This window comes from Rhinolophus ferrumequinum, chromosome 3, assembly GCF_004115265.2.
Source record: "Rhinolophus ferrumequinum isolate MPI-CBG mRhiFer1 chromosome 3, mRhiFer1_v1.p, whole genome shotgun sequence".
Lineage (NCBI taxonomy): Eukaryota > Metazoa > Chordata > Mammalia > Chiroptera > Rhinolophidae > Rhinolophus > Rhinolophus ferrumequinum.
Window position 1 is genome coordinate 61,688,121 of NC_046286.1, and position 21,883 is coordinate 61,710,003.

The window sequence follows — 21,883 nt, forward strand, 5'->3', positions numbered from 1 at the left end:
ATTATCTGTGTCAGATTGGAATTAGAGATGACCCACGATGGATTTAACTCATGCCATCAAAAATTAAACTGTATTCAATAGGATTACATTTCCAAATAATTGCTACAATTTTGATTTTTCTGATACAGATGAAGAACTAGCACTGGATGGCAGTTTTGACCAAGACCTAAAAAACTATCACAAACTCCACTGGGAAACAGAATTCAAACCTGTGGCACAGCAGCTTCTAAACCGAATTCAGAGTCATCACACCTTCCTGGAACCCCTGCCTATTCCCGCTTTCTGACATGATGCAGATTAACACCAGAGACAGGAGGTCAGGTCTCCTTCATTCTTAAGAAGTGGTAACAAACATGAACATTTTTTTCAGTGTTAACAAATATTGAAAGTTTTTCAGGTACTGGTGTTAGTGAGTAGTCAAAGTATTTTAAAAGAAACAAGCATTTCTTTTTATTAGGTATTATGGGAAAATGAATATTCATGTACTTTATGCTATAAGAAATCTAAGATAAAAATATATGCATGTTTTTTCCTAAGTAAATGACTTTTTCTTCTATTCTTTATTCAGTAATTTAGTTCTAGTCTTAATACCCTGATTTAACAATTCTGGAATTTAAGGGCTTATCAGTTCTGTAGTTAAACGAACTATGCAATGAAGACTAGTATTAGAGTCTGTATATTGAAAGAATGGTGGTCAGCACTATTAGGAGGCATCACTACATAAGCATCTGTAGTAATTCTTTTCTCTAATAATAATTTTCTAGTTAGGCACCAGTATTTTTGTGGTTCTCATATTACAAGAAGGAGTAAACAGAAAAAATTAGGGTTGACCACTTAGGGCCATCGCCATCTACTCTTTATTAAATAAGTAAAATAGATGAAAAGGGGAGTATTTTACCGTTTTTCATCTGAAATAAAATCACTAGGCCAGACAATTCTTCCAATTCTAACTCTCTCTGACTAAGGAGGTGATATAATGTAGTAGAGAGAGTGCAGGCTTAGGTGTATGCCAGGTCTTGGTTTGAATCCTAGCTCTCCCCTGCTTGGGCCCTGAACAAGTAATTTCATTTCTTTAGCTTCAGCTGTAAAATAGTAATAATACCTATTTTGTTGTAGTTTAGTTCAGAAAAAAACATAACAAAACATTAAAGGGGCAAATGGCCCAGTACAATGTCCGATGTGTAGTAAGTGCTCAATAAATTATAACATGATGGTAATTTATTAGTTTGCCATTCTTTGTAGGATAAGTTTGGCCTTTGAATAAGTGATAAAAATTAAATAAATTGAGATTACTGTTGTTATCCTAGACCAGTCAAATGAAGATTTGGAAATAAAAGTAGGTTTACTACTCTGTTTGGAAAACAGCTGTTATTAATGGTTCATCTCTCACCTACAAAATACTGAGACTAAGGGGATGAAGGCAGGCATCCCAGATTGGACAGGCTCTCAAAGCCTATTTAGAAAAACGTAAATTTCCGGGAACAAATAGATTTTCCAAGGGTTCTTCTCATCTGAGGCTCATCCCTGATTAGGGCTCATCAAAGTTGCTGGGGACATTCACCTTATTTGCCTGTCATGTGTAAGTATGTGCTAGTAGATTCACTCCAATAGATAACACCATGTTAAGTGTAAGGAGCTAATCTCTCAAAAAACACTTAAGGATCTAAGTATTTTATGCAAATCAGGCTGTATATTCTATTTTCAGTGAAAAAGATAAAAAAAATTTCCCGTTAAAGCAGCTCCTCGGTATTTGTAACTAATACCTATAATAACTCATGGTGGAATACCATTATACCTGCTCTCCTACATACTAAATTCTTCCTGCTCACACTTTTGTGCAAGCTGGACCATTTGGAACTATCTACGTGCCTTAAAAAAAATTGTCATAAAAAAGACAACATAAAATTTATAATCTTAACTATTTTTTAAATGTACAGTTCAGTAGTGCTAAGTATATTCACATTGTTCTGCAACAAATCTTGAACTTTTTTATCTTGCAACTGAACCTCTATTCAACAATTTCCAAACATTTCCTCCTGCCCTCAATCCTAGCAACCACCAATCTACCTTCTGTTTCTATGAATTTGACAAGTTTAGATGTAAGTGGAATCACACAGTATTGTCTTCTTATGACTGGCTTACTTCACTTAGCATAATGTCCTCAAAGTTCATCCATGTTGTAGCATGTGACAAGATTTTCTTACTTTTTAAGGTTGAGTATTTTCTTGTATGTATACATATAGATGTAGACACACACACACACACACACACACACCCCACATTTTATTCATTCATCCATCAATAGACATTTGAGTTGCGTCTACCTCATGTCTATTGTAAATAATGCTGCTATGAACATGGGTGTGTAAATACTTCTTTGAGATCCTGCTTTCAATTCTTTAGTATGTATACCTAGAAGTGGAATTACTGGATCATACAGTGGTTTTATTTTCAATTTTTGAGGAACTTCTATACTGTTTTCCATAGAGGCTGTACCATTTCACATTACCGTTAACTGTGTACAGGGTTCCAATGTCTTCACCTCGTTGCTAACACTTGTGGTTTTCTGTTTTGTTTTTTGATAGTGGCCATCCGAATGGGTGTGAAGTGATAGCTCATTGTGGTTTAGATTTGTGTTTAATAATTAGTGATATTGAGTATCTTTTTGCATGTTTGTTGGCCGTTTGTACATCTTTGGAGAAATGTCTATTCAAATCCCTTACCCAGTTTTTAATCAGGTTTTATTTTTTCCTTTGAGTTGAAATTCTTTATATGTTCTGGATATTAACCCCTTATCAGATATATGATTTGAAAATATTTTCTCCCATTCCATACATTGCCTTTTCACTCTATTCATTGTGCCCTGTTATGCACAGAAGTTTTTAAGTTTGATGTGGTACCTTTGTCTGTTTTTTCTTTCGCCTTTGCTGTTGGAGTTATATATAAGAAATTATTGCCAAATCCAATGTCCTGAAGATTTTCCCATATGTTTTCTTTTAGGAATTTTATAGTTTCAGTTCTTACAGTGAGGTCTTTAATCCATTTTAGTATATGTTTGTACATGGTGTAAGATAAGAAGGGTCTAACTTCATTCTTTTGCATGTGAATATCCAGTTTTCCCAGCACCATTTGTTGAAGAGAGTGTCCTTTCCTCATTGAATGGCCCTGGAACCCTGGTCAAATATCATTTGTTTATATAATCAGGGTTTATTTCTGGGCTCTCACTTTATTTCTGACAGATGTGAGGTGTATTTCATTGTGGTTTTAATTTGTATTTCCCTAATGATTAGTGATATTGAGCATCTTTCCGTATGTCTATTGGCCATTTCCGTATGTTCTCTTTGGAGAAATGTCTATTCAGGTCCTCTACCCATTTTTAATAGGATTGTTTGTTTGTTTGTTGGTGTTAATTGTATGAGTTCCTTATATATTTTTTTAATAGGATTTTTTTTAATAGGATTGTTTGTTTGTTTGTTGGTGTTAATTGTATGAGTTCCTTATATATTTGGGCTATCAACCCCCAATTGGATGTATTGTTGGCGAATGTTTTCTCCCATTCAGTAGATGGTCTTTGATGGTTTCCTTCGCTGTGCCAAACCTCTTTAGTTTGATGTAGTCACATTTGTTTATTTTTTATTTTGTTTCCCTTGCCTGGGGAGACATATCTCAAAAAAATTGCTAAGGGCATTATCAAAGAGTTTACTGCCTATGTTTTCTTCCAGGAGGTTTATGTTTTCAGGCCTTACATTTATCCATTTTAAATTCATGCTTGTATACGGGATAAGAAGGTGGTCTAGTTTCATTTTTTTAGCATGTATCTGTCCAGTTTTCCCAACACCATTTATTGAAGAGACAGTCTTTACCCCATTGTATATTCTTGCTTCCTTTGTCATAGATTAATTAATCATATAGGTGTGGGTTTATTTCTGGGCTTTCTGTTCTATTCCATTGATCTGTGTTTCTGTTTTTATGCCAGTACCATGCTGTTTTGATTACTATAGCTTTGTAATATAGTTTGATATTAGGTAGTGTGTTACTTTGTTCTTCTTTCTCAAGATTGCTTTGGTCATTTGGAGTATTTTGTGGTTCCATATACATTTTAGGATTATTTGTTCTAGTTCTGGGGAAAATGCCATTGGTGTTTTGATAGGGATTTCACTGAATCTATAGATTGCTTTGGGTAGTAAGGACATTTTAACTATATTCTTCCTGTCCATGAACGTGGTATATGCTTCCATTTATTTGTATCTTCTTTAATTTCTCTCTTCAGTGTCTTATAATTTTCTGAGTACAGGTCTTTTACCTCCTCAGTTAAATTTATTACTAAGTATCTTATTATTTTTAATGCAATTGTAAGTGGGATTGTTTTCTTAATTCTTTTTTCTCATAGTTTGTTATTTGTGTATAAAAATGCAACCAATTTCTGAATATTAATTTAGTCTTCTGTCACTTTACTGAATTATCTGTTCTAATAGGTTTTTGGTGGACTCTTTCTATGTAGGGTTCTATGTACATAGTATCATGTCATCTGAAATTATGAGAGTTTTACCTCTTTACAATTTGGATCCCTTTTATTTCTTTTTATTGTCTGATTGCTGTAGCTAGGACCTCCAATACTAGCTTGAATAAAAGTGATGAAAGTGGACACCCTGATCTTAAAAAGAAAAAGCTTTCAGCTTTCCACCATTGAGTATGATGTTAGCTGTGGGTTTGTCATATATTGCCTTTATTATGCTGAGGTATGTTCCCTCTATTCCCACTTTGCTGAGAGTTTTTATCATAAATGAAAGCTGGATTTTGTCAAATGTTGTTTTTGCATCTGTGGATGTGATCATATGATTTTTATCCTTCATTTTGTTTATGTGGTGTATCACATTTATTGATTTGTGGATATTGAACCAATGATGCATCTCTGGAATAAATCCTACTTCATTGTGGGGTATGATCTTTTTAATGTATTGCTGAATTTGGTTTGCTAGTATTTTGTTGAGGAGTTTTGCATCTATGTTCATCAGGAATATGGGTCTATAATTTTTTTTTGTAGTGTCTGTCTGGTTTTGGAATCAGGGTTGCCTTATAAAATGAGTTTGGGAACCTTCCCTCCTCTTCAATGTTTTGGAATATTTTGAGAAATATTAATTTTTCTTTTAATGGTTAGTAAAATTCACCTGTGAAGTCATCTGGTCCAGGACTTTTGTTTGTTGTAAGTTTTTTGATTTTTGATTTCATTAGTAGTTATTGGTATGCTCAGATCTTCTGTTTTTTTCTGATTCCATATTGGAAGATTGTATATTTATAGGAATTTATGCATTTCTTCTAGCTTGTCCAGATTTCTGCTTTTGAGTGAAATGCCATAAAAATATCAACTAAATCCATCTGGTCTAATGTGTCACTTAAGGCCACTGTTTACTTTTTGATTTTCTGTCTGGATGATCTGTCCATTGATGTCAATGGAGTGTAAAGTCCCCTGGTATTACTGTTTTATTGTTGATTTTTCCCTTTATGTCTGTCAATATTTGCTTCATATATTTAAGTGCTCCTATGTTGGATGCATAGATGTTTACAAGAGTTATATCCTCTTGTTGGATTGATCCCTTTATCGTTATAAAATGCCCTTCTTTGTGTTTTGTTACAGCCTTTGTTTTAAAGTCTATTTTGTCTGATATAAGTATTTCTATCCCAGCTTTTTGTTTCCATTTGCATGAAATATCTTTTTCCATCCCTTACTTGCAGTCTGTGTGTGTCTTTTGATCTGAAGTGGGTCTCTTGTAGGCAGCATATATATGGGTCTTTTTTTTTTTTAATCCATTCAGCCACCCTATGTCTTTTGATTGGAGCATTTAGTCCATTTACATTTAAAGTAATTATTGATAGGTGTGCAGTTATTGCCATTTTATTGTTTTCTGATTGTTTTGTAGTTCTTCTCTGTTCCTTGTTCTGTCTTATGTGTTGATGACTTTCTATAGTGTTGTCTTTGGATTCCTTTCTTATTATTTCTTGTATATCTCTTGAAGGTTTTTGATTTGTGGTTACCATGTGCTTAATGGTACATATACTTATATATATATATAGCTTCAAGTTATGTTTACAGCAGTCTATTTTAAGTTGATGGTCACTTAAGTTTGAACAAATTCTAAAATCACTACAATTTTTACTCATCCCCTCCATGTTTATTTTTTGGTCATTATTTTTTACTTCTTTTGTGTGTGTTTGTGTGTATCCCTTAATTTATGTTGTAGTTACACATTATCTTGCTACTTTTGCTTTTTAACCTTTGTACTAGGTTTATAATTGGTTGATCCACTGCTTTTATTATGTGTTTGCCTTTGTCAGTGAGAATTTCCTTCTCTCCTATATTTTCCAATTTATATTTTTTATCTTCTTAAGGAAGTCCCTTTAACATGTCTTATAATATTGGTTTAGTGGTGATAAACTTTTTTTTCCCCTCTTGTCTGGGAAGTACTTTATCTCTTCTTAAATTCTAAATGATAGCCTTGCTGGGTAGAGTAATCTTGGTTGTAGATCCTTGCTTTTAATCACTTTAAATATTTCATGCCAGTCGCTTCTGGCTTACAAAGCTTCTGCTGAGAAATCAGCTGACAGACTTATGGGAGCTCCCTTGTAGTTAACTAATTGCTTTTCTCTTGAAGCTTTTAAGATTTTCTCCTTGTCTTTAACCTTTGGCATTTTAATAATGATGTGTATTGGCGTGGGCCTCTTTGGGTTCATCTTATTTGGGACTCTGCACTTCCTGGGCTTGTGTGTCTATTTCCTTTGCCAGGTTAGGGAAGTTTTCTATCCTTATTTCTTCAAATAGGTTTTCAATCCCTTGCTCTCTCTCGCCTCCTTCTGGTACCCCTATGATGCAAATGTTGGTATGCTTGATGTTTTCCCCAGGGGTCCCTTAAACTGTCCTCATTTTTTCTTTTGTGATAGGATGTTTTCCACTATCCGTTTTCCAAATCGCTGACTCAATCCTCTCCTTCATTTAATCTGTTGATTCTCTCTCATGTATTCATTTCAATTATTGTATTCATTTCTCAGTGGTTCTTTTTTGTGTTTGCCTATCTCCATTTTTATGTTTCCAGTCTCTTTGTTGAAGTTCTCAGAGCTCATCAGTTTTTCATTGAGCATTCTCATAACCAGTGTTTTGAACTCTGCATCTGGTAGATTGCTTTTCTCTATATTTTTAGTTCTTTTCCTGGAGTTTCGTCCTGTTCTTTTTCATTTGGGACATGTTTTTTTGTCTCATTTTGGCTGGCTGCCTGTGTTTGTTACTATGTATTAGGTAGATCCACAGTGTCTTCTGGTCTTGGCAGAGTGGCCTTATGTAGTAGGTGTCCTTTGGAGCCCAGTGGTGCGGTCTTCCTGGTCACCTGAGCTGGGTGCTCCAGAGATGTCCCTTGTATGTGTGTTCTCTGTGCCTGCCTGTTTTAGTTGAGCCTTGATTGCTGTTGGCATATCAGTGAGTGGGGTTTGCCCTCAGGCTAACTGGCTGAGAGGGCTGGCTGTAACTACAATGGATGAGCTGTTGTGTGGGGGCTGACCCAGAGGAATGAGAGTCGCTCTACTGGGGCTCTGTTGCCAGCTGAGTCTGCCCTTTGGATGTGTTGTTTGTCGAGATGGTTGGGTGGTGCTCTGGTATGGACTGAAGCCAGCCATTGAGTATGTTGGTTCTGGAGCCTCTTGGGAGGTGCTTCAGCACAGGCCAAGATCAGCAGTCACTTGTGCCAGGCTTGGGGCCTCTTGGTAGGAACTACAAAGTCATCTGGTTGGTTGTCACTTGTACTGGGCTTAGAGGTGACTGGGAGAGGCTATGCAGTGAACCAGAGCTGGTTGCTACTTTTGCTGAGCTTGAACCCCTTTGGTTGGCACCATGATGTGAGCTGAGGTTAGCTGCCTCTTGTGCCAGGTTTGTGGCCCTTAATTGAAGCTGCATTCCAGGCCCAGATTGGCCACCTTTTATGCCAGGCTTCGGGCCACCTGATGAGAGTTAAAATCCAAGTTGAGGTTGGTTGCCACTTGTGCTGGAGTTGGGGCTTTTAGCAAAAGGTACATGGGTTTAGCATGTTCTTTTTCTAGTTGAGGTGTGAAGGTAGTTTAATGTAAGGATTTGTAATTATAATCTTCCCTTTTAGCACTACTTTTTTTTTTTTTTACTGTATCCCATAAGTTTTGGTATGTTGTGTGTTTATTTTAATTCTCTCAAGATATTTTCCAATTCTCTTTGTGATCGCTTCTTTGATGCATTAGTTGTTTAAGAATGTGCTGTGTAAGTTCCACATACTTGTGGATTGTCCAGTTTTTCTTTCTGCTGCTAATTTCTAATTTCATGCCATTGTGATTGGAAGATACTTCGTATGATTTCAATCTTTTAAAATTTATTAGGATTTGTTTTGTGGCCTAACATGTGGTCAGTCCTGGAGAATGTTACATGTGCACTTGAGAAGACTACATATTCTGCTATTGTTGGATGTTGTTCAAGTCCTCTGTTTCCCAATTTCTTCTGTTTGCTTTATCCGTTATTGAAAGTGGGTAATTGAATCGCCTATGATTGTATTGCTATCTTCTTCACTCTCTTCAATTCTGTTAATATTTGCTTCATGTATTTATTTAGGAGCTCTGGTATTTGCACAAACACATAATTGTAATATCTTCCTGGTGAATTGGCCCTTTTGTCTGATATTAGCATAGCCATCTCTGCTCTATTTTTGCTTCCATTTGTATGGAATAACCTTTTTCATCCTTTCATTTTCAGCCTATATGTGTCCTTAGATCTAAAGTTAGTTAGTATAGGCAGCATATAGTTGGATCCTTTCCACCTCTATGAATAAAAATTTTATCCATTCAGCCAGTCTATAGCTTTTGATTGGGGAACTCAATGCGCTTATATTTAATGTAATAGGGAAATACTGTTGCCATTTTGTTCATTGTTTTCTTTATGTTTTGTAGCTTTGTTGTTCCTCATTTTTCTCTTACTCCCTCCTTTGTGTTTTATTATTATTATTATTATTGTAGTGACATGCTTTGATTTCCTTTTCATTTCCTTTTGTGTAAATTCTAGAGATATTTTCTTTGGTTGCCATGGGGATTATATAAAAAAAAATCTTAAAGTCCTAATGGTCTATTTTAAACTCATATCAACTTGAATTGCACATAAAAGCTCCACTCCATTATTGCTCTGCCTACCCCCACTTTGTTATTGATGTCACAAATTATACTTTATGTATTTTGGATCCATCAACATAGATTTATAGTTACTTTTTATGCTTTTGTCTTTCAAATTCTGTACAAGAACTAAAAGTGGATATATGTGCCAAAAATTACAATAATACAGTTTTCTGTATTTGTCCACATATTTACCTTTACCAGAGAACTTTTTATTTCCATTGCTCTGTAGCATCCTTTTATTTCAACTTGAAGGACTTCTTTTAGCATTTCTTGTATGGCAGGTCCAGTGGTGATACACTCCTTCAGATAAACTCTTGGAAAGTCCTCTAATTTCTCCTCCATTTTTAAAGAACAGTTTTGCTGCATATTGTATTCTTGGTCGATAGTTTTTCCTTTCAGAACTTTGAATGTTGTTATTCTACTGTCCTCTGGCCTGCAAGATTTATTGCTGACAAATTTTATAATCTTGTATAAGCTTCCTTGTATGTACATGACAAATTGTTGTCAGGATTATTTTTCTTTGACTTTCTTCAGTTTAATTATAATGTGTTTCAATGTAGGTCTCTGGGTTTGTTCTTGGAGTGTGTTGAGCTTCTTGAATTAGTATTCCCATTTCTTTCCTCAAACTTGATGTTTCATCCATTCAGTTACATAAGTTCTGTGCCCCTTTCTCTCTCTTCCTTAATGTGTATGTTGGGCTGCTTGATGGTGTCCCATAGGTTCCTTAGGCTCTCTTCACTTTCCTTTATTTTTCTTTTTGTCCCTCGGACTTGATATTATCAAATAACCTGTCTCCAAGTTCTCTGGTTCTTTCTTCTGTCTGATCAAGTCTCCTCTTGCACTGTTCTAGTGAATTTTTCAATTCAATTATCATTGTCTTCAGTTCCAGAATTTGTTTGGTTCTTTTTAATAGTTTATCTCTCCATTGACATTCTCATTTTATTTATGCTTTATTTTCCTGCTTTCTTTATCAATCTCATTCTCTTTTTAGTTCATTGAACATCTTTAAGACAAAACTGTTTTTAAATTCTTTCTCAGGTAATTCAGAAATCTTTCTTTAGGGTTGGTTTCTGTAGATTTAGATTTTTCTCAGTTTGGAGCCACGTTCAACCGTTTACATGCCTTGTGAACTTTGTTGTGGTTTGGGCATTTGAAAAATAGGCACCTCTCTGAGGCTTTACAGACTGACTTTGCCAATAGCCTGGCTAGAAGTTCTGGGACCTCTCAAAGCTTTCGTGGGGATTTATCTTCGCTGGACGTGTGTGTGTGTGTGTGTGTGTGTGTGTGTGTGTGTTCACACTTTTATTCTAGGACATACATCTGCTTTTGGCTGTAATAATTTCCTTAAGAGGCTTGCCTGTTTCTTCTCAGGAGCTCTGTTTCAGTTTGTATTGCACCCCTGTCTGTACTCTCTTGCACTCCTTGCACCTGCCTAAAGAACTGCAAACTTCCTGTTGCTCTAAGGCACTTCATGTTCCCTTCTGTTCTCAGTGGCCTTCAACAAGCATCCAAACTGTACTACCACTCCCACTAGCACTCCAATCAGTGGAGAATCTAGTCCTCCAAGCCACCCTCACACAAGCCAGAATGTTGGACACAAGTTCCACTTTCTTCTTTCTGTCCCAAGGGAGGAGCTGGGAATTGGAAGTTTCCTCTCAATTGTGTCACACACTGCTGAGTAGGGGGAGGGGCTAGGATGAGCAAAATGCCACAAACTTTTCTACACTTTTTAGTGCAGCCTCCTCCTGGCTTTGTGTTTACCTGGGGGCTGGAGCTTCCCAACTCATTTCCAGAGTTTGGTCCTTATATTGTTGGTAGCTTAGTGTTTCCATGGGGAATTGAGGACCTGGAGCTTCATTAGTGATGTGACTCCCCGTCCCCCTGCTTTTTGCTATCCTTATGATATTCACTAGTCACAAATATACTAGTAAAACTTTCACAGTATCTTAATAATGGAAAATGTGCTTATCCAACAAGTTTTATTTATCTTTGTATCTACCAACTGTCTGTTATCAAAACTAATTTGAAATAGCCAAACCATTAGAAGGATAAAAATCTTTTAGCTTTTAAATGAATTTTAAGTTAAAAATACCACCACCGTTTATGTGCAGTTAAACTTAATTGTGGTAAATACAGAACTATTTGGAATTTAATCTCATTCTTATAGTGAGAAATACTAAGTTTAGCCTAATAAAAAAGTTCCCCAAATTTTACCCCAAAACCCCTCGGATTTTAAAAATGCAATCCTGGAAACCTCAACCAGGAATCTTTTCATAATTAAGAAAAAAATTTGCTCTTGTTGGGGGAGTGTTTCGATAGCCCATAGAGTATTCTATTTCACCTTCCCCAATTATTTTGGAAACTATTAGTTTCAAAGATTATAGTAACATTAGAAATCCTGTGTGTTTAGTTTTGAGAAAACATTCTGAGTAACAGGAAGCACCTGTTAAATGGGAGGCATTGAAACATCAACTTTGTATCACATGCACATTTTTATTACTTTAGGTATAAGCACACTTTTTTACTCATGAAAATTTTCATTTTGACTTGTGATTTCTAAGTGATTATAAACGTCAATGGACTAAGATAATGCATCCAGTTGACCTTATTTTGTGATCATCCTACTACTGATTACAATCTCTATTAAAAATTTTGTATTTTCAAGACAAAGCAGAAGCAGAATGAATAAAAATTTAACTATAGCCAGTGCAGCCTTACTTGTTGGGTTCACCTGTGTGATAACACAGAAGCAGGCAAGAAGTGGGCAAAGGCATGATGCAAATTCAGTGGGTAGGACCAATTTATATATATGTGTGTGTGTGTGTGTGTGTGTGTGTGTGTGTGTGTGTGTGTGTGTGTGTGTATACATGTATGTCTATTTCTAGTTAGGATACATACCAAGGGTATATATCCTTGGAGCAGGTACCAACCACCTCTGTTCAAAATTGTGCCTCCCCACTCCTGTCCCCATCCCCACATTATACATTTGCAGGCAATAGATTGAGCTCAATAAGTGTTTTGATGAGTAACGAGTTATTACAACAGCTTTGGTTAGATTTAGAGCTATTTCTAGGTTGTTATTTTTTGTTATATCATCACTCCCTAATAATCCTTGTTTCTAATAATTCTTAATAATTCTATTTGAACTCTAAAACCTCAGTTCCAAAGGGAAAGGCATGGGACCATACCAGTCATTTGCAAGATAAAAACAGTCCTACCTAAGTTCCTAAAGGCCCATTCTTCTTCGTATCCTTCAAAATAACTTCGAGAGTTTGCCATTTAATAGCAGTCTTGCATCTGATTACAGCATTATTTAAATATGAATCTACTTGGTTATTGGAAGTAAACAGTAACTCAGAACTGTTACTGGTTGTGAAGTCATGACTTTTTAAGAGATTCAGACAGCAAATAAAATTGGAGAAAAGTTATTCTTTATTGAAAAATACCAATAATACTGACAGACTTCAAAAGCAATTCACGCTTCCAGAATACAAAGTACTTAACACATTTTTCAAAACTGTTTGCATTTCAAAGTTAGCATTTTTGTAAATCAAATTTGATAACCTGACAAAACATTTTCCAGCTTTATTATTTAAGGAGCTGCACAATCTTTAAAGTGGGGACAATGAGTCAGACGGGCACAGAAGTACCCAGGAGTGTGCAGCAGTCTACAGCAACATTTCCCGCAATTCTGGTGCCGGAAACAAAAATACTGCACAAGATAGCTGCCCTCCAGTGTCAGAGTATCTTGGGAAACAGCATATCAAGAGATAGCCAGCTTTCTTACAATTTACACACTTTCATTCAAGATTGCTTTTTGAAGAATATCTTTAAGAATGGCACTGTAATTCAATGTCATCCAATAACTCTGAATTTAAAAAAACAACAACTATAATGCAAATGAACTGTTACCATCAAAATGGTTTTTACTGAGCTGTGAGTAATAATTCTATGCTTTTTTTTAGATGCAACAAAATTAACACATAGGCAAGTTTAATTTGAAACCACACAAATTACGTATAGAGGCTCAGATAGTAGCAGTGTTCACTTTTATTTACTAATAGTTTAACTGGAACAGCCACTCTATTTTTTCCACCAGCAGGAATAGCAGCACCAAGATCTAATATTCTTTATGTATAAAAGCTTATGTCATTATCCAAGTCCCATTCTTTGCATGCTCCAATTCTTGTTATCTTATTTAACGTAAAAGCAACAGGATTTGGAGAGTTACTATTTGCTGTATTGAAACAGTTACACAGCATCTTTTACTGTCAAAAAGCAAAATACTGTGAACGGCAACCCTTCTTCACAGCTCTACACTTGAAGCTGCCAAAGCATTCACTGCTCGTGCCAGCAGTGGTATTTCCACAGTAAAATAGCAGAAACTAAAGGAATCATGGCACAAAGGGTTTCTGAATTCTTTTATCTATCATTGGTCCTGGGGCTCAGTACCTCCCCCTGTAGACTACATCTGCTGATCATTTCATCATCTTGAACGGAGGAACGGCATCAGGTCATATAGCGGGTAATGGCTCTCAGAGCGTAAAGGAGTTCTGCTTGCATCCTAGCTTCTATAAGAAGCAGATTAACGTGAACCTGAATGTAAAACACAACATCATTTAAGGTGGGGTTATAAGCATTCACAGTTTCTCAGTGCATCTAATAAACACCAATAATCAAGTACATTTACTGTGTGCCACTGAATAACTTAACACGTCTTGGGTTTGTTGAACACAATATCAATTTATCAAAACAAAAGCTATCTCATATTCTTTTTGGATAGATGTTTTGAGCTTGTATGTATGTTTCATCACATCTCTTCTTGGAGGTTTGTTATATTACAGAAAATCTTGACAGTGCTTTATTAAAACACAAACCCCTGCCAAATCATCATTCAATTATTTCTATAAAGATGAATCAAAGACTAGACCAGACATTTCTACCAAAAACAATTTAAAAGAGCTCTTGTAAAACGTCTTCTTTATCCTAAGTGGTGACACATGCCAGCCCTTCTGAAGGTGAGCCAGACCACCTGTCCTCCCGGTCTTTCTCCTTTTACTCTAGCACCGTGATGAGGTTCTCTCCCAAGGGGTACCTGAGATGTCTGTGCTGGAATGTTCTCTGGGTCGGTGGGGTGATGGGCAGGTCTGAGAGCCATTAGATTAGGTGAAGGAGAACAAGAATCACTGAGAAGTTACAGAGTAAACAAGCCACAATAGGTGCATACCTTCTCGGAGTGCTTGAACTGCCTCCAGAAGCTATCATACATTCTTTTGGTAACCTTTTCAGGAGTGCAAACAACAGTTTTGATATAAACTTTAAAGCTACGATCCAGTAACTGGTTAATTTCACCATAGTCATAGTCATCATATCTATTAAAAATCAAAGTGAGAATTTTATTTTCAGTGTGTAGTCTGTTTTCTTCTTACGAAAGTACACGCATCATTAGTAAATGCTGTATTCTTTTTCCCTCTTTGTGTAGGTGGCTGTCACCCCAAATAACAGCTTTACAATGTTGAAATAGGGGTGAATGAGTGAGTATAAAGGGATAAGAAAGAGTGAAGTTAGAGAGATGCACAGAAAAACAAAAAAAGCCAACAGTATATATCTACAATCATGAAAAAGCAACTACACTGAGGAGAAAATTCTAGAGTTTATGAATATTGCTGAAATTAATCAAACTATATATATATATGATATGTAACTTGTAATCCATTTGTGCAAATGAGAATAGTTAGAATTAGTTTTCTCATGTTTCAAGGAGTTTCCTGGGGTCAGATGAGGAAAAAAGGGGGGTGGGGAGTAGCTGTCTCAGAGGAAAGGGTGGTCTATAGATGGCCTCACAACATCTACACTTGTAAATGCTGCTCTGCGTTAAGACGAGAAGGTCAAAGGCACCAGTGTCTGGCTGTCCACACTGGGTGATGCTTTCTAGAACACCCAAGGACTGAAGTCCTCTATTCCGTTTTTAGTGGAAACGAGAGAAAGCTCTTGCAAAGCCAGTCCATTCAGGAGGCTACAGTCAATAGCCTGGCCACTGATAAAATAAGCAGCAAGAGAAAGCCTGACTTTCTGTGAAAACAATCAGAAAGTACTGCCACATGGAGTTTGTGTGCATACGTGAGAAGGTGGTGGATCATGACTGCATTTCCTATATAATGTAATAATGTGGCTGAATACCTAACAATCAGGACATGAAAAGTTTGCATTTTAATGAAGTATCACAGGAATAGGGAGTAGCTTCAGAAGGCGCCAGAGAAGAGCCAGAGGTACTGTAAGGGTACTAGGTTCCAAGAAGGTAGAAGTGTAGGTGTGTCAGAGGATAGACGATGATACAAAGAGAAAAAGATACCAAGGATGTCTGGTGACAAACCTGATGTCTTTTCCTCTAAGACCAGCTTGTCTGCTCTCCCTCCCCACCCCTGGAGGCATCCTGTCCATGTCCCTAACTCTCCCTCTTGCTGAGTTAGGAAAGAGAAGACAAACCGAGCTGTAATAAATTGGCTCTCTGAAGCATAAGCATAAAAATAAGCTACTGGAGAGAGTAAAGTTTTGAGTTTATGTGTCTGCGTGCATATGTGTTCCAAGTACCCAAATAAGTTAGCCCAATGGAAAAATAGCTCCGTATAAACATAAGAAAAGACTAACCTTATTCCAAACATGCACTGAATATAGTTCCAAATCGCCCGTCTGAGCATTGAGGTATCAACATCTTTGTGCATTGCCATTGTATTATAAGTCAGATTGTAAGCAATGTGAAATTTTTCATCAATCAACTGTCCCACATCTGGATAAAGGCGATTTACCAAAGAATAACCATGGTCTTCCCAGCAATAGTCCTAAATACAGAGACCAGAGCAAATGTGAATAATTAAAATGTGGCCGAGTATAGTTTTATGTCTACCACTCTGCAGTGTGGTGAGATTACTAATGGCAGTTGGAATCCACTGCCTAAGACACATCCCTAGCTCCCAGCTTCACCTGCACTCTAGTCTGATGTTTCCAATTTCTATACTGCAACATGCAAAAGGTTATGTTTTATAACTCAGTGAGTTTAGTACCCAATGGAATCTTTTACACATAGGCCACCCATTTTCAGCTTTCTCCCTCTCTCTGTCTCCTTACTCAGACTCCAGAGGCGACCATCTCAGGAGTTCTCTCTCTTTTCCCATCATTGCACTCATTCAAATAGTCCTCAGGTTTTTTTCCCAAAAAATCTTTCCCAGATTTAATAATCTCTTTCTTTTCTTTCCACTTCAGACAAAACTTAGTTAAGTCCCACTTCTATGTTGTTCCCATATTTATTTTCTTAAAACACTTGTTTGGTATTATGTCATTACTCTGGTCAAAACCTACAAACCTGACCAATTTTAAACTAAATTCCCACTAGTCAGAAGTAGGAATCCTTTGTTTAAAACTCTCAGAAGCCCAGGCATTTTCTTTATGATCCCTTCCCTCACATTATTCCTTAATCTAACTCAGCTGTAGTCTCCTCCGCTTACAATGCCCAAGCGTTGGGACCATTCAGATGTCTCAATTCCTAATCTCCCTCCATAAAATTTCCAACCCACACGATTTCTTCAATTCTATTATATTTCATGAACAATTTCACTATCAAGCAGAAATATTCTATGACTCTTCCTGGTGTCTATTTTTCGTCCCCTTAAATAATATTTTAGTTCCTTGAGCAAAGAAAGAAAATCTTACAGTTCTCAAATATTTTCGTAATTCTGGTAAAATCGTTATTACTTAACACTGGCCCCTTAAAATAATTGGAAAAGTTGGGAATATCAACTCATTTGAATTAAATATTTACTCTCTAAATTAAGTAGTTATACAAAAGGTATTTTAAAAACACGTTGAAACTGCAGTATGTTTCTACTGATGGACTGGAAGCAGTCTTATAAAACGGGCACAGAATAAAAATTTGCTAATTGATGACTCTCAGCGTTTATTCTGGTACTATGGGACACTACTACTGTTACTCCTGAGATATGCTTGCAAAGCAGTTAGCACAGGGCTTCCTACTAAACAAACACAGAGGAGGAGCCTGGTATCCAGGGGGCCACCAGGTCCCTCAGAGCCCATGGACTCAACAGACCCTGAAGGGTACTGAGGAAATTTTACTGCATATTTCAAAGTGAAGGATTTGGGAGCTAAAGAAACTGGGTCTACCAGCAATAATCCTATTCCCTATATCATGAACTTCATATACTCCAAGAAATAGGTGTTAAGTAATTTTGGAATAATATTTATTTATGTGAATCCTACCAAGGTTTAAACTTGAAACCCTCAAAAATTTTCATTGCTTCAAATAACATTTAGTTCATTTTTTAAAGGAAATTAGGATACTGTAATTGTTATGCCTTATTTACTGTGGCATCAGTGTTTAAGCACATCTTTTACATCTGATTTTCTCATCCTCTTTCCCACCATCCACACGTTTGAGATGCTGAGGACATTTCTCGTGTCACTCAGGCCTGGCACTTTCAGGGCAGAAATCGCCTCATTTTAACTTTGGGGCTCAGTAGGAGATGGGGAGAAAAACGAATGCTGTAAATGCTCGCTACGTTCAAATGCAGCTATTATTTATTGTTTAGTTATATTAGAACATTAAGTGAGTTTTTATGTACCATCTGGGAACCTAAGCACTATTGTAGTTTTGTTTTATGAGTGTAGTGTATATAGTTTGAATTCTGAGCAACTGATTTATGAACTTGAGCATTACAATAAATACACCTTTAACAATACAATAAATATACCTAAGGGAACTACCTGTACACAGAAAAGTTACTTCTTTCTGCAGTATTTTAGAGTACTCAAGTGTACATGGCTCTTTCTTATTTTAAATCAGACTGAGATATTTCAAACCAATCATGTACATACAAGTTGCAATTTTACCTGCACTCGAAATGTTGGTACTTGTATCCCATGTCTAGAGAAATCCTTATAGCCATAACTAGTATCCTCAAAGTGACGAGATACATCTCTTGCTGGTGTAACTTCTTCATCATCTGAAATGATGAAAAAAAAAATGCCACTGAAAACTTTTCAAAAACAGGATGCTAGTTAAAATTCATTTGATCTATAACAAGTAAAAGTAGGATAATCCTTCCTCTGACACTGAGTAACCAATATCAACTAAAATAAAGTCTTAAAACGATAAAGAGAAATAGCTTATTTACCAGTAAATGGAATATAATAAAAGTAGATTCTCTGTTATAAAAAAAAAATCTCATGGTTGAATATTTATGCTTTGCATTCAGACCCTCTCTTCCTCTATCTCCACTCCAATTTATAGATAATGGATTCCACTTAAAAGTATGTACTCAAAGTATGAACACCCTTTTGAATAATTTTCATGCTGATAAATTAGCTGTGCTCTAAACTTTAGCACTTGGACTATTTTTGTTGAATATTGTCACACAAAATATAGTATCTCTCTAACAGTGCAAAGGTTCCTAAATGGTGAAGGAAAGAAAGGTGTGTATGTATGTGTCATCATTTTTACAATGTTTCCCACTCTGTTCTAAATAAACCTTTTTGGATTATCTTCACATTTAGGAATTGATGAGATTATAGTTTCAAGTAAAAACAAAAACTTTTCCTCAAGGAAAAAGAAGCTAACATCCAACTTCCACTAACAGGCATAGCTTGTTGTATTGCATTTTGCTTTATTGCACTTTACAGATGTTGTGGTTTTTTTACAAACTGAGGGCAAGACTCTCTACCAGCAAAAAGATTATGACTTGCTTTACTGCGATGCTTGCTTTATTGTGGTGGTTGAGAACTGAACCTACTATATCTCCGAGGTATGCCTGTATGCAAATTAGAGTTTTCCAAATGTCCTCTCAGCCTAGCACTATTTTCACTATAACTTCCTTTTCTAGGATGTCTGCATTATTTATGAGCAGAATACCTATGCAATAGCCTCTCTAAAAGGAAAAACATATTTGGACTAATGTCTAAAAACTTTTAAATTTTCTAAATAAAAAAGTTGGGCTCCTTTTTTTAAGCAATAGAAATTTTTTCAACTATATAATGGTTGCTGTTACCTGAAGAGAAGACAAACATGCTTTCTCTTTTTTCTATTTCAAAACGTGAAGCCATCTCTTCCTGGCTGGCCTCTTCTTCATCTCGACATTCCTGTAATTGCCTCATCTTTTCCATGAGGGCTTCGACCTCAAAGAAAGAATCACTTACCTGAAGAGAAAATACAATTAATGTTACATATGTTAGAGGAGGAAATTTTTGAATTTTCTTTTAAGTTTACAAGAATTTGGATCTTAACAGAATATAGGAAAAACAAATCTTACAATTTTCATAGACAAGAATGAATCAAAAACTGGTTTTGGCCTATTACACACAGATATGCAGATTTTAAAATATAAGAGAAAAATTATTTTAAGAACAGATTCTAATGTTTTTTTTCTTAGAAAGTAAGTAATAATGTCATTACTATTAATCCTAATTTTTAAAAATTAAAATTTAATACTGCTACTTGTCAATTTAAAACAGAACTGAATATTTAAAAGTTAACTTCTCCTTGCTCAAACAAATAAGATACACAAAGTGGTTTTGCATCAGCTGTGTACATTGGGCATATTGTCAACATATTATCTATCTTTAAATTATAGTAATTGGCTTTATCTTTCCAATTTACCAATTAAGAATGGAACATGTCCTTACAGGGCTGAAGTTGTCCACCTGACCTCTGCAAATGGGGCTGTCACTTGCTGGGATGACTACAGCAGTGGCACATATAGTGACAGGTCTGATACATGAGCACTGGCCAAGTGGTCTTGAACTAGTCAAACAATTTATACTTCTCTGCCCTGCTGCATCCTTACTATGAAAGTTGGATCAAATCTGTGGAATTCATATCTTATAAAAAATAGATATAGTAAGAAATCTTAAAACTTCAAATCTCAATATTCAAATACAAAACCAGTGTTTTCACTTTATAAATTTCTCTTGCTAGAAATGTTCTTCCCCCTACTATTCTACTCTCTTCCTGGCTTACACCCATTGGTTTTTCAGACGTCAGATTACATGCTTCTCTGGACCCACAACCCAGCCACCCTAATTATTCTCAGTCAGCACTCTGCTCTTTCCTTCAGAGCACCAATCATAGTTTGCAACTGTTATCACAATTACATTTTGTAATTGTTTGTAATTGATACTTGTTTAATACCTGCCTCCCTAAGACCAAACCTTCAAATAGAAGTGCAAGGGACCGGTCTAATTTATCAGTAGCTAGCATAGCGCCTGGCACATAGGAGATATTTATGAACTATTTGTTGCAGAATGACTGTCAGGATAATTCTATATTAAGAGAACAATAGTCTATACTACTTGTACTTTATATTTTCGTATGATCCTAGCAGATACTTCAAAATACCCTGTACTTTCTCTCATAATTTCATAATGGAAAGTGTTTCTATGATATATTGATGATTCTTCTGAGGCATATATCTCCACAGTTATTCCTGAAACAGGGTCAGTAGCTAAACAAAAATAAAACAAGGCTGAAAAGGATTACGTGTTGCTTAAGAGAATGACCCAATTTTTTTTTTTTAAATCAAGGTCTGTCATCTTACATTATCCTTCAACTCATTATGTTAATTTATTTTGTTTACCCATTTTCCTCTAAAATAAACTGTCCAAATGTTAAGTATTCTTAGAAGAGACAGTTCTTGATAGATTACACTGAAATAAGAGGGAAAGGAAACAAAGTGCATATCTTTTGCTCCTTGAACAATCTGTTCAAGTTGTGAGTAGTGTAAAAAGAAAGTTAAGGCATTTCATTTTAATATTAAAATGTTAATTTTGTATGAGGAAATTATTTTTTACTTTTTTTTTTTTTTAACATTTGTAATTGAAGAACTGAGTCAAATATCTGATAAGTACCTGAAGGGAATAAGCTATATCAAACTCACTGTCAAGTGCCATCAGTGTGCGCTATAAACCTAAAAGTAGCCAACTCAACACCTGAAAATAGCTTATCTACTAGAGAAAAATTTTCTATTAATTCACTATTATCTTTGACAGAGGGATAACTAAAAACAATAAATACTTTTTTTTTAGCCTTGTACTAAATCAAAGGCAGGGAAGGGCAATAATACAAGCATCTAGCAACTCATATTCTCTCCCCTAGACCATCTCATAACTTCTAAGCTTTGATAAATAATCAATGGCCATAAGTAGGCCTATAACATGAATCCAGATAGCTCAAATAAGGGTGAAACTGATGGTCTTGGGCCTTGTCAGCCCAGCATGGTGCTGAGCTCACCATAAGTAAATGCTACCTCTTGTTTAGCACTTGATAAATACCAAGGGCTGTGCTAGGCCTTTTACCTCTTTAGAGACATTTCATTTAAGCCTCACAATAACCTTGTGTTTGATCTTCATTTCAACATGAAAGAACAGAGGCCCAGAGAGTTAGATAACTTGCCCAGTCAAATATATGAGTTAAAGGCATTCCACCTGTCCAAATCTGTTTCAAAGGAATAATACAACTGGGAAAATCTGCAAAGTATTCAGAAGGCTGTGATGCCGTTTCTGTGATTTCTCTTTGGAAACATAAAATAAGCCCTTGCTCTTTCAAGTACAGCAAAAGAATGCAGAGGGAATTTTGACTCATCGCATACAGGATCTAAAATTTGCTTATAGAACATTCAACTCGTTCCAATCTGAGAAAATATAAAAGTGA

At 35.9% G+C, this 21,883-nt stretch overlaps 2 protein-coding genes across 8 annotated transcripts in view; one reads left to right on the forward strand and one right to left on the reverse strand.

The window, feature by feature from the left end:
- Positions 1–21,883, forward strand: part of ARMC2 (armadillo repeat containing 2) — a 177,447-nt gene that overhangs the window by 104,564 nt on the left and 51,000 nt on the right. For 4 of the 5 annotated variants that reach the window (XM_033097793.1, XM_033097784.1, XM_033097812.1 and 1 more), the window contains one exon: positions 129–769. In XM_033097793.1, the coding sequence (XP_032953684.1) occupies positions 129–286 (158 nt within the window). In that variant the 3' untranslated portion in view covers positions 287–769. Of the gene's footprint in view, positions 1–128; positions 770–21,883 lie in introns of those variants that run through there. The other variant, XM_033097821.1, reaches the window with a different exon arrangement.
- The window catches only part of SESN1 (sestrin 1), a 101,639-nt gene continuing 92,336 nt past the window's right edge, over positions 12,581–21,883 (reverse strand). For all 3 annotated transcript variants that reach the window (XM_033097836.1, XM_033097846.1, XM_033097854.1), the window contains exons 6-10: positions 19,227–19,374; positions 18,073–18,185; positions 15,820–16,010; positions 14,399–14,543; positions 12,581–13,767 (exon numbers count right to left, since the gene is read on the reverse strand). In XM_033097836.1, coding sequence (XP_032953727.1) covers positions 13,681–13,767; positions 14,399–14,543; positions 15,820–16,010; positions 18,073–18,185; positions 19,227–19,374 — 684 coding nt within the window. In that variant the 3' untranslated portion in view covers positions 12,581–13,680. The remainder of the gene's footprint in view (positions 13,768–14,398; positions 14,544–15,819; positions 16,011–18,072; positions 18,186–19,226; positions 19,375–21,883) is intronic.